The following is a 12133-nucleotide window of genomic DNA, read 5'->3' as shown; positions in this document are numbered from 1 at the left end:
TGTCACACACACGTGCATACACATACACACACACACATACCCCGCCATCCACCCACTCCAGTTCTTCCTTCATTTCCTCCTTTGATGCTTTCCAGAAATATCAGACTTGCCGGAGAGGAGCAGAGTGAGACATGACCAGAATGATTGACAGATTCAGTGTACCTCAGGCTTAATAAAATGAGACAAGATACAGACAACGGGATGACATGAAACGCAAGTCAGAATTATCCCACCACTACTTTGAGTGGCAGCTGTGCTCCTTCCCTTCCGGAGTGGGGTTTGCCTCTCATTCCGTGTCTTCGTGCTCAACAGTGTCTCCTAGGCCTCTTTCTCCAGCCTATCACTGTCATAAGGGTTTAAACATGGCGTCATACATGCCCAGCACTGTGAGGACAGCATTTGTGAACTAAGTTCGCTCATGATCATGGTCCTAGCTCTTTCTGGATGCTCTGCTGTTTATCCCAAAGGAGGAGATCATCTTGCTAGTCCTGAAATCCCTTCCTCATACAAAGGTCATACATCATTCATGTTTGCAGGGTTCTTGTGACATGTGTGCACATTCAGGAAGAGAAGAGAGTAGTTATTAGGTAGGTATTACCCACAGGGCCTGCGCTGGGCCTTTAATGTGGGATTTCTCATGTGTTCTGTCTCAGAGCTCAGGCAGGAAGGCATGGCTGTCCCATTTTATGAGACAGTTTTCCTTTCTAGGAGACAAATTATTTCTATCAACAAGCATTCCGAACAACCTCAGAGTGGAGGGTAAACTAATTGCTTAGATTCCCATCGGGCACTGTGGCAAATGCCAAGTTATTGGTTTATGTCTCATTAGAAGGCATTTATTTAGCTTTTCTCTTCCATAATTTGTATTTTCTCCTCTTTGAAGCTTTTATAGCTGACCGAGTCCACGCTTAAGAGGTTTCCCAGGAGCAGCACCCCTGCTGTGGGGAAGGGCTCAGGCCCCAGGGTCTCCTCTTACTGATTGGTTTCAGTTTTTAAAATTATATTTACTGTGCAGAATTGAGGGCTGGAGGCAGTTGTGGGGCGGGTGGTGGGTTTCTGAGTCAGAGGCCAGTTTGTTGGAGTTTGTGCCCCTCCCCCCCTGCACCATGTGGATTCTGGGTATAGCTCTCAGCTCTGTAGATAAGAGGGTTTCCCTGCTGAGTCATTCTATCAGCCTGGAATTTTGTCTTCTGTAGTGTGTTTTATTTGCAACCTTAATTTCTATAAGCATTCCAAGTGAGGGGAAGAGATGAAGCTCTGGGGGTCCAATACTTGCCCTGCAGACACAAAGCCTAGAGTTTTGTCCTCAGTCCCACACAAACAGGGCACAGTGGTTCACTCCTAGTATCCCAGTATTTAGGAAGTGGAAGGAGGAGGAAGAGAAACTCAAGGTTATCCTGACCTACATGAAACTGTGTCTCAAGGAAGGAAGGAAGGAAGGAAGGAAGGAAGAAACCATAGCAGGTGAATGTAGCAAATCGCAGAAGGGATGAATGACGATTGCTTTCTGCATCTAAGGGAACTGTAGCAGTAACTGCAGTCTGCTTTCTGTCGCTGTGACAAAACACTGACTTGGGGAGGAAAGGGGTCCTTTGGTTTACTATCCTGGATGCGTTAGGGAAGCCTAAGGCAAGACAGGAACCTGGAGGGAGGCAGGAACTGGAGCAGATGCCAGGAAAGATCATTATTGGCTTGGCTCCCATGTCTTATTCAACCTGATCTCTTACCCATCCAGAGCCGGTACCCTAAGGTGGTACCACCCACAGTTAGCTGCTCTTCCTCCCACCAGTCCTTAACCAAGAAAATGCCCCCCCCAGACTTGCCTTCAGGCCTGTGTGATTGAGGTGATCTCTTAAACAAGGCTCCCTCTTCCCAGATAAGTCAAGGTTTGCATCAAGGTGACAAAATCCAACCAGTGTGACAGCAGTATCACCCTTGCGCACAGGTAGAGGCTTGTGGACAGTGCACAGGATGAGAAAGAGAACTGAAGAAAACCTCAACTGTTTTAAAAACATTGTTGCAGTAGAAACCTAGACTGGAATACTTGCCCCAGTGAACAAAGATCTCTTGTTATACGAGTCAGTGAATTTTAAAACTTCTTATTAGCTATTCGTTCTTGCTCTTCATTGTTGACTTTTGAGGAAATTCCATGGTGTGGGAGACTTTTGAGCATGGTATTTAGGGCAAACACAGGATTGGTGTCATTGGCCAGTTCCAGCTTTTCAGAGCCTTATTAATTCCAGCTTTCTCTTAGGGCTAGGTGTCTTGCACATAGCTGTCCTCTCCACAGTATGCTGTTGACACTGAAATAGTGGGTCACTGAGCTGGCAAGAGTGCCACATGCTCACAGTCCCAGTAGAAGATCACAAGTTTGAGTGTAGCTGGGACTATCTGGTGAGACTCCTGAAAAAAAAAGATTCTTGGGAACAGAGAGGGGGGTTCATGGTCTACTCTACAGAGAAAATGAAGATCTGTTCCCAGATTCTGAGCCTCATTTTAACACATTTGTTTCTCACCGGAGTTGAGAATTTGCTCAAAATTTGTTTTAGACTTGGGCATTGGAAAATACTGATATCTATCATCCTCTGTCATTAATTGATCAGTCCATGTGTATCATAGTACATGGAGATGTTTGGAACAGATTTTCTTGTTAACATGAAATTCATGCTCTGGCTTTGCCGCTATTGGCTGTATGATCGTAAAACTAGCCAGCCTCTCTAAACCAACTTTTTTCTCAGTAAGATTGAGCATAGCTACCACCCCTACATCACAGAGTAGCACTGACAAGCAGTGGTGTAGACTAGGCCAGTCCAAAGCTTGTAGAAATCAGTATTACTTGAGCGTTTAAGGAACTGTAAGCTTCAGTAAGCTTGAGTACAGTTTAAGTTTTCATTCTCGTAGAGAAAGCATAAAATACGCATGCATCCCATGTTTCTCTCAAGACAGCCAGGTTTTTGACATAACATTTGGTTTTGGCTTCTGGAGCTGACATATATAACCTGATGGTTTAGTGTTCCACTCACAATGCCAGACCGAAGACAGCTTAGAGCAAAGTTCCTAAACGGTAGCTTCTGTTTGACATAGCAGGGAAAATTCGACTTTGATCTTTATAGTCTTTTGGTTTCCAAACAAATTCTGAAGGAAGATGAATGGACTGGTTATAAGCAGCTCTTTCCTTTGTTCTTAGACTAAGCAACCTGGGGATTCCTGGAGCGTGGGCTTTTCACATCGGCAGCAGGTCTGCCCTGGAAAATGTCAGGCCAGCCACGATTGGAGGCGACTTTTCCACAGCCCGCTCCTCAGCGCTGGAGCACTCCTCCAACCACGCTGCAGCCCTGGAGAGCTATACTGAGGACAGTTTCGATTACTACGAGGAGAATGAAGAGGATGTTGAATACCCACCAGTTGAACCAGAGGAGGCCCTGGAAGGCCACAGCAGAATTGATGTGTCTTTCAATTCAAAGGCTGATCCGGGGCTCGTGGATGGTGGCACCTCATCTCCAGGTTCTGACCACGCTTCTCCTTTGCCGCACCCAGTACCTGGTAACTGGCCATCCTACCGGGAAACAGAATCTGCTTCTTTGGACCCGCAGACCAAACAGGGGCCACCTGTGGGAGAGGTAGAGGTCCTGGATTTCAGGGACCCCTCGGAGCTTTTGGATCAGATGGGTATCAGAACCCCAGCTCCTTCAGAGGCAGATGCAGCTTGGGAAGACAAGGAAGACCTTGGGAACAAAAACACGAAGTCCTATCCAGAGGCAGGGCCAGTGCCTTCAGAGCCAGAAGTTTCTGTCCCTCCTCTGGAAGGAGAAATCCTTCCTAATTACCCGGTGTCTGGTCACGTGCCGCCCCTGAGTGGAGGGAGATTTGTGGTAGGGCTGGAGGACCACGTGAGTTCTAATGATCAAGGTAAGCGCATTGAAAACCTGGGCATTTGAGGTTTTGTTTAAAGACAATGTAGCAGAGTTGACAAACTGGACGTTGTCAGTCACCTGCACTCATCCTTGTTCCGGGCAGGCTGAGGCCGGCTGGGGCAGGCTCCGGCAGGCTCCGGCAGGCTCCAGCAGGCTGAGGCCGGAGGATTGTCTAGGTTCAGGAGTAGCCTGGGCTAAATATAGAGAGAATTCTAGGCTAGCCTGGATTATAGAGTGAAACCTTTTCCAAAGCAAAACAACAACAACAAAATACAGCTGTGGTTTTCTTCTGAGTGAATAGGTGAAAAGTTTAGCAAGCATATTGGAACTGATTTTTCCTCCTTGTGTTAAAGGAGATCAATTCCCTTTGCCAAGTACATCTTGGCAAAAGAGTTCTTCTTGGAGCCTCCTGACCATTAATAATGTGTTCTAAGAAAATTAGGCCTCGTGGAGTGGGGAAAGAACTGGGCGGCTTGTGCCAGCTCCCCTCCCAAGTGTAATGAAGTATTTCAGTTTGCAAGTTCAGGGAAGGTTGAGTCATCTCAAGGCTTCTACAGGAAGGAGGGCACAGCCGTTGAGCTTTGGGGTGAGTTCGTGGTGCAGGCTTAGGCAAAGATGCTGAAGAACCTGCAGGGACAGAACATGGAAGACACCTGTGTCTGCTGGTATTTCTGGTTCTCGTCCCCACAGCTGTGGCCTTCACCTCCCGGGAGCCCTGTCCCCTTTCCGTGTAGCTGGAGGAAGGCAGGGGAATGCCCAGAGGGGACAACTTTTCATCCACACTGATGGAATGGGAAACTGGCTCTAGCTTCATCCCCACTGTCCCAGGGCCTGCTCACTGATCTCTGCCAGGAGGGAAGGGTCAGAGGTCACAGCTCTCTCCACCACGTTTCAACTTGACAGTTTTTCCTTCAGTGTTTTGACAAAAACAATAACCTAGCAAAGAGGACCTGGTTCTGCTGGGACATTTTCTGCAGGTTCGGGAGTTGTTTGGAGAAATACTTGAGTAGGGAAGAAAACTTTGTGTTTAACAGAGCATAGGGTAGGAGTGTTGGTGTCAAGTTTGAACATTGGCCATATTGAGGCCAATTTCACCCCCAAGTCTTTGATGTTTTTTTATATATTTATATAAATGTATTGCCGGGATTTAATGTGAATATATGAGACATTCTAAGCCGTCTACCATTAGTCAGTTTTTTAAAAGAAAATAGTGGTCATTGTTATTAATCTTTGGAGGACTTAAAACTTAGGAATCAGGGTGGATGGGTGGAAAGTGAACGCTAGGTTGGAAAACAGAGAAACTGAAAACAAAACTCATTAAAAAGCTTTTGCCTCCTGGCTCCTTTTCTCCTTGATGTAGTCTGATGAGCAGCTGTTTCTATAAAGCCAAAGGCATGGATCTTTTTTTTTTTAAGGTTCTAGAACTTTCACGTCCTTCCAAAAGTCTCCAGAAGTTTCAGTGTGAGGTCTTTCTATCTAAAGAGATTTAAAGGCATGAATCAAAGGTTTTCTTGAAGGAATTTTTGTGGTACAGATGTGTTTCTGAGTTGCCTTTAGTTGGGGGTTGTGTTCCCTGGCCCAAGAAGAGCAGCACACAGTCATCGAAAAGTGGAGCTGTGTGTACAGTTGGCTGCAGCCTTCGTAGCTGGATATGGCCCAGCACAAAACTGTAAACTTACTTAAAACACTCTGAGGTTTTCCTTTTGTAACTCAGTCATGGTTCTTGAAGTGCGAACTTTGTAGATGACAATGTGTCACAGTGTCAAAGGTGGTGCATGGCTGTTTAAGAGTTCAGAAAGGCCCTAAATGGAACTGGCCACTGGGAACTGAGGGTAACGGCATAACCCAAGAGGGGCATGAACTGTGGTATTTATCAGCTGCCAAATGTAGCCAGTACTGACATCTAAATGCCAGAATGTTTATGAAAAAGACATTCAGGAGGAGATTGTCCAACTGGAAGCTTTTATTTAAGTCTTAGAGGAAAGAAAATACTTCTATTTTAAAAAATATTTATGTGCGTCCATGTGTGCACATATGAAAGCCCAGTACTTAAGAAAGAATGTTTGTGAGCTGTGTGAAGCACAGAAGCCTGCAGTTGTTATTGTTTATGTTCAGAGGAAACACTGGTGTCCGGAGCTGATGGTATGGGGTGACTGAGACCTGCAAGTACCAGCTCAGGGTAGAAAGCCCAGGGCTTCTGGGGTGGCTGGACTTGAGCTCCCCCACAGCTCTGTTGTGTAGTTTGAAGAGAGATGCTGTTTGAACCTTATTTTCTGAATAGAGAGCTCGATTCTGGAGAAACTGTAACTTCCCCTTTTAAGCGTGTGGTGTTCAGTTTGCTGAGTCAGGGAGTTAGGATTTTGTTAATGGCTAAGAAAAGTTCTCTTGTTTTTAGTATTGTTTTCATTAGGTTTGTGTGTGTATGTGTGCAAGGTGCACTGGGGTAGAGGAGAGAGGACAACAACCTTGAGTGTCACCTTAGGGATGTATCTACATGGTTTCTTGCTGGCTTAGAAGTTAATTGCCAAGTAGACCAAACTGGTGGCCAGAAAGCCCTAGGGAACTAACTGCCTCTCTTGGTTTTGTTTTTTTGTTTTTGTTTTTTGTTGTTGTTTTTAACATGAGTTCTGGGAATCAACCTCCTGTCCTAATGCTTGCAAAGCAAATTTTTTGCTGATTGACCCACTACCTGAGTCCTACAAATTATGTATTTATGTATTTATTTACTATTGAGGCAAGGTTTCGTAGCCCTAGCTTTCTTGGAACTTGCTATGTAGACTGGGCTATCCTCAGACTTACCAGGATCCACTCGCTCTGTCTCCTGAGTGCTGAGATTAAAGGTGTGCACCAACATGCTTGTCCACTTACAGACATTTTTTTATTTTCTAATCAAAATTACAGATTCTCTTTAAATTATGTCTGCATCAGGCACATTAGGTTCTGGCCTTGTATCATTTGCTAAACTGCTTTCAGAACCCATAGAGCCAGCGGTGAGCCGGTAATACAGCGGATGTGGGAGCATCCTTTCTCTGAGCTGACTTGTATTTTCCAGTAGTTTGTTATCGAGCCAAGAAATTACCCAAGCACCAGCGTGCTTCTCTCTGTGAGAGACTGAGGGGGGAGTTTTCTTGAGCCGCATTGCGGATTCTGGTAATCTAAGCAGGAACTTTACTTTAGATTATCTTGGTTGGTGCTCAGAATTAACCGGAAGGAGAGATAGTGTTAGCCTTCCTGGTTGAAGGCTGGAAATAGGTAGTGTCTTGCTAAGTGACTTCTGCAGTCAGAGAAGTCTTACCGAAGGAGGGATGCTTGAAGTAGGTTTGGGGGGAATCTAAATCTAAGGGAGGAGTTTAAGAACACTCTGGAAAGGTAGTTACAGAGGTAGAAATGGAACCAGGGAAAGGGTGAGTTAAGGAGTTACCAGAAACGCTTCAGCTGGTAGGGACCGGAGACTGCCTGTGTTGGCAGACAGGCACTGAGGCTGACTAACGGGTTTTGGGGTGTTCTTGGACCTGCTGAGGCTCTTCTATACGAACTTCAGTATGGTTTCCTTTGGCATTGTGAATTAGAAGTATGGGCCCCTGGACTCTAGACAACTCATGTGTTCTGCCCCATGGTGGGGGGGGGGGTCCTTTTCTTTCTGTTTGGAAGTCATTTATCCTCGAAGAGGCTGATCCCTTCTCTCCTTCTAGGCAAGTGTTCTGCTCACTGGGGGTCCATTCTTGGAGGAACTCTAGCAGGCTGTGCACTTAACCCAGCCCTCCTGGCCCCAAAAGCCTCAAACCTGAGTCTACCTCCAGGTGGCCAAGACAGTCTGTGACTAGAGGGTCCCATTCCTATGATGATACCTATGTGCAGAAAGTCCCTGGTGGGTCTTGTCCCTGTTAGTGTCCTGACACCTAGTGTAAGTCTGATCAGTTTGCCACCAGCATTGTCACACACCTTGTATACACATAAAGAATGGCCATGCAGACTGGAAGGGAAAGCATGCCACTGCTGTCTGTTAGAAAGCAGATACAGTATTTCTGTGGCATCTGTCATTCTGGGAAATGGGAACATTTGGGGGCGGGAGGGTGGGGAATCTGCCCTGCAGTGAAAACATTGATTCTTGTTCTCAAGGGAGCTGTCAGTGTTGTAAAAGGCCAAAGTCTGCCCAGGCTGCCGTGGGGCAGGTGCAGGAAACCCTGTTTCCTCCTGTGATGCGCACGTGGGACTTTCTTGCCTCCTGAGTTTGCACTCTGTGAGAAGGCAAGCCAATGGCTGAGGACAAGGGCTTCAGCCTTTGTGCAAAAGCAAACAAACAGAATTAAAGGATGGGTCAGAGCAAGTCCAGAGGAGAATTTTCTGTTTTTGTTAAAACTCCCAATTAGGAGAAGCCTCAAGTACCCTGGCAGCACCCTTGCTTTATTCTTGTACATATCCCCACCCCATTTTTCTTTCTATTAAGGATATGAGGAGAGTTTAAAACCATTAAATGGAAAAAAAGTTTGATTTTTATCAGACTGACTTGCTACCTACTGTGCTAGCATGGCACCTAAAAGTGAAATGAAAACAAACAAAAAAAAAAACCAACAACAAACAAACAAACAAAAAAACCCTTCGGGTGTCCTTTGCAGCTGTCAGACCTCAGATGTCAAGTGTATCGAAAATTGAGCTCATTAAACCTGGCAGCCGCTGCCCACTGCCCGCCCAGGCTCGGCTGTGTAGCATCTTAACCAGCTATAGTTTGTGTAGGCAGAAGCACGGATTCCTGGCATTCCCGTCGAGAGTTAGGAAGTGATGGGTTTAAGGTCAGTGTTCCTAACATACTAACCCTCCCTGTGAAGATGCCACGCTGAGGGTGGGCTTTGCCAGAGTTTCCCGAAGAAACCCTCCCTCAGCAGCTGTCAGAGTTGCCCATCCGGAAGCCTGCCCTCCACACGGAGCGCCCGAGGGCAGCCGCTTCACCCTTCCGGTGTCCCACACCAAGGCTTGTCTCGAACTCCTCCCTGTCCCACACTTCATGTTGTCTCCACTGCCTCCGGAGTCTCCTAGACATCTTCATTCTCATGCTCTTCATTGGTAAGCATTTCTTACTACCAGGGCCCCAGCTCAGTGCGCTCAGCCATGTTTGTTGACTGGCTGCTGCCCAGGAGAACACAGGCTTCAGAGCAGCTGTTTGTCCGACTTCTCGACCCGCGGCTTAGAGTGTTTAGTAAATACTTGTCTAACTATTGTACAAGTGAAAGACAGAGAATCTCCTGAGGTGTTTGCTTTCGCTGACATGTTTCCATTTCACATGTAAAGGAATGTGAGTGTATGGACGAAGGTTTAAATGGAGCACAGCTTCTTTAACCCAGGGCTGCCACATGACTGGAAAAGGCGCACACGTGGTTCAAGTTCCACTCTCAAAATACAAATTTCCATAAAAAGCTGAGAAGGGTCTCAGGTTAGCTTTCCAATAAGGAGTTCATTCGTTGTGGTTGGAGTCTTCGCCTTGAGAAGGAAGCCTCTTATCCTTTTTTACATTCTGGTTTCTTATTAACTTAGAGCACTTTCCTGGGACTGAGAGTGGGTCATCATACCTGATGACCTGGGACCTATGTGGAAGGGTGGGAGGGAGGGAGAGAGAGAGAGAGAGAGCGCATGCATTTGTGAGCTGATTCTCATGGGTTAGTCTTTGACTATCAGACACAAAGACACACACATACACATACACACACACTAAATAAATTAAGTTTTAAAATAGCCTTTTGCATGCAAAGTCTTTCTTGAGCTACTGGACAGTGTCTGACTCACGCAGTGATCACATCTAGTGTCTTAGATGAATTAACCTAACTCCTCTGCCTCTGGTTCCCTTTCCATTCTATGCTTCATTTCCCGATAAGGCTTAAAGTCGGGACTGGAACAGTACAGTCTTCACAAAATAACAGAAACAGCAAAATCCATCTATCCCTTCCTTACTTTGCAAGCCATGTCGTGTGGAAACCTGTTTTCTTTTTAATGGACACAAATGAAAACGAGTCCCCTTCCATCTGCATTAGATTGCCTTTGTGCCCTAGTTCCAGAAAAGAGGTAAAAAAGAGGCTGACTCTGGCTGTGCACGTTGGGGACTTCTGAGGCCAGGGAGTGCAGGTGATGCTTGCCTGTGGCCTCACAGAGCAGCTGAAGATGGCCCAGCTTGTGACCTTTTGAAGTGCCACCATCTGTGCTGAATCAGGAGCAACCTGTACATGTGCACCTGGGATGACTCAGGAGCACACCTGTACATGTGCACCTGGGATGACTCAGAAGCACACCTGTACATGTGCACCTGGGATGACTCAGGAGCACACCTGTACATGTGCACCAAATCACCAAATCTCTCTCTCTCTCTCTCTCTCTCTCTCTCTCTCTCTCTCTCCCTCTCTCTCCCTCTCCCTCTCTCTCCCTCTCCCTCTCTCTCTCTCTCTCCCATTCCTAAACCAATAACAGTAAGTAGTTTTCTCCATAGAAAAGCCTGTGATATTCTTGTCATGATCCATTCTGCCCTTTTTTAATGCAGTAAGTTTTGTCATTTTTCTTTTTAAAAAAAGTTAATGCCTGTCACTTTTTGTTAAAAGAAAATGTTGACGACTAATTTTCTATTTCTGTCAAGCTGGGATCACTCACTCCCACTGACTTCTGACGGCTGAGCTTCTCTCTTTAACCAGGTTGTTCGGACCTGATACCCCTTCAGCTTGCTGCTTCCCAGGGATGTGTAATTGCCAAATGCTTATGCTGCTCTTGGTACTTCTCAATAAGTATTTTAATTAATGCGTGTGTGTGTGTGTGTGTGTGTGTGTGTGTGTGTGTGTGTGTGTGTGTGTGTGTGTGTGAGAATGTGCACATGAGTGTAGGTGCAAAAGCAGGCCAGAAGAGGGCAGAGGATGTCTGGAGTTCCTGGTGATTGTGAAGTCACCGTTGGAACTGAACTTCTGTCCTTACTACCCCTCACTGCTGAGCCATCTCCAGCCCCTCCGACACTTCTTACCTGTGTGTTTTTTCTTAACATGCTGCAAACACCCTTAGTGTTAGTTGGATACCCCTGGGGAATAGTAAGGATCTGGAACCTTCAGAGTTCAGACCCAGCAGCTTGCTACTCTCCTCCTGACTTCTTCTGGTGAGTCACCATAATCCTTTCTTTGCTTCCCTTTCTTTATCTGGAAAACAGATTAAAAGTAGTACTTGCTACCCCAAACGGAGGGTTAATGTTAAAGCTGATGGTCTATGTGAAGCCTGTGTAAATGTTAGCTCTTGATACTGTGTTTGCTGATGCACCTGTTTTTCCCTCTGCTACATTGTTCCACATCGGGAGCTAGATCTTCTCATTGTTTTGGGTTTTGTTCTTGCCTGGAATACTCTCAGTAAACACTGAGTGATCAATTTCTTCCACCCGGGCCTGTTTCCTCATTTTCAGACAAAGCCCTGGAAGGCCACCACAGCCTCTTTTATTCCTTTGAGTGGCCAAAGTGGACACTCAGACTGGCATCAGTGGCTAGAGTGTACTAAAACTCTTTGCCCTTCCTGCTTGATCCAAATTCTCTAGGTGTCTCTAGCCTACTCTAACTTCTGGGTGGTGGGAGGCAGAAGGGAGCACAGCCACCGTGCCTCCTGGTGGCCTTGCTTGAGATTGGGGTATAGCCCAGCATCCTAGCATAAAGCACTCACCTGCCTGTGACCCAACTTTAGGCACACTTTGGCCATATCTTCCTCAGATGATAACATGATGGCATTGGTTCCAGGCTCCTCTCGTTCTTCCCCTCTCCATTTCTTCTTCCTCTTGCACAAATACCTCTCTTTAGTGGGAAGAGAATATTTGAGATGTGGGGATGACGCTTACTCTGCTTCAGACGGGTTCTGTCACTGTGGACTAGGTCGTTTCTATTGCATGAAAACCATACTCATGCTGGAAAGGACAAAGCCTGCAAGGACCTGGAGCTCCTTAACCCTAGTCCGTGGTCTTCTCTCTTCCCTCCCCAGTCCTGCATTTGAACACAAGGGTGTGTACATCCTTTAGGCTTGGGTTCCTTGAGAGTTAGATCCTGATTCTTAGCACTCCCACCACCGTCTTTATGGCTTTCTCTCAAAAGGTTAGTCTTACATTGCGTCATACAAAATGCCTAGTATTTGGCCTTCTTTTTTTTTTTTTTCTTTTTCTCATCAAACTGATTTCATAAAGCTCACTCTAAGGAGCACTTACAGTTTGCCTGCAGGGCTGC

The 12133-nt window shown here is 46.2% G+C and overlaps 1 protein-coding gene across 1 annotated transcript in view; it reads left to right on the top strand.

Moving 5' to 3' along the window:
- Positions 1 to 12133, top strand: part of NID2 (nidogen 2) — a gene marked incomplete at its 5' end in the record, with an annotated part of 56695 nt that overhangs the window by 13443 nt on the left and 31119 nt on the right. The window contains one exon of the mRNA XM_080926945.1: positions 3188 to 3909. Coding sequence (XP_080783071.1) covers positions 3188 to 3909 — 722 coding nt within the window. The remainder of the gene's footprint in view (positions 1 to 3187; positions 3910 to 12133) is intronic.

The sequence above is a fragment of the Micromys minutus genome (genome assembly GCF_963924665.1).
Source record: "Micromys minutus genome assembly, chromosome: 12".
NCBI lineage: Eukaryota > Metazoa > Chordata > Mammalia > Rodentia > Muridae > Micromys > Micromys minutus.
Note: the sequence above shows the minus strand (reverse complement) of the source record. Positions and strands in the feature narration are given on the sequence as shown.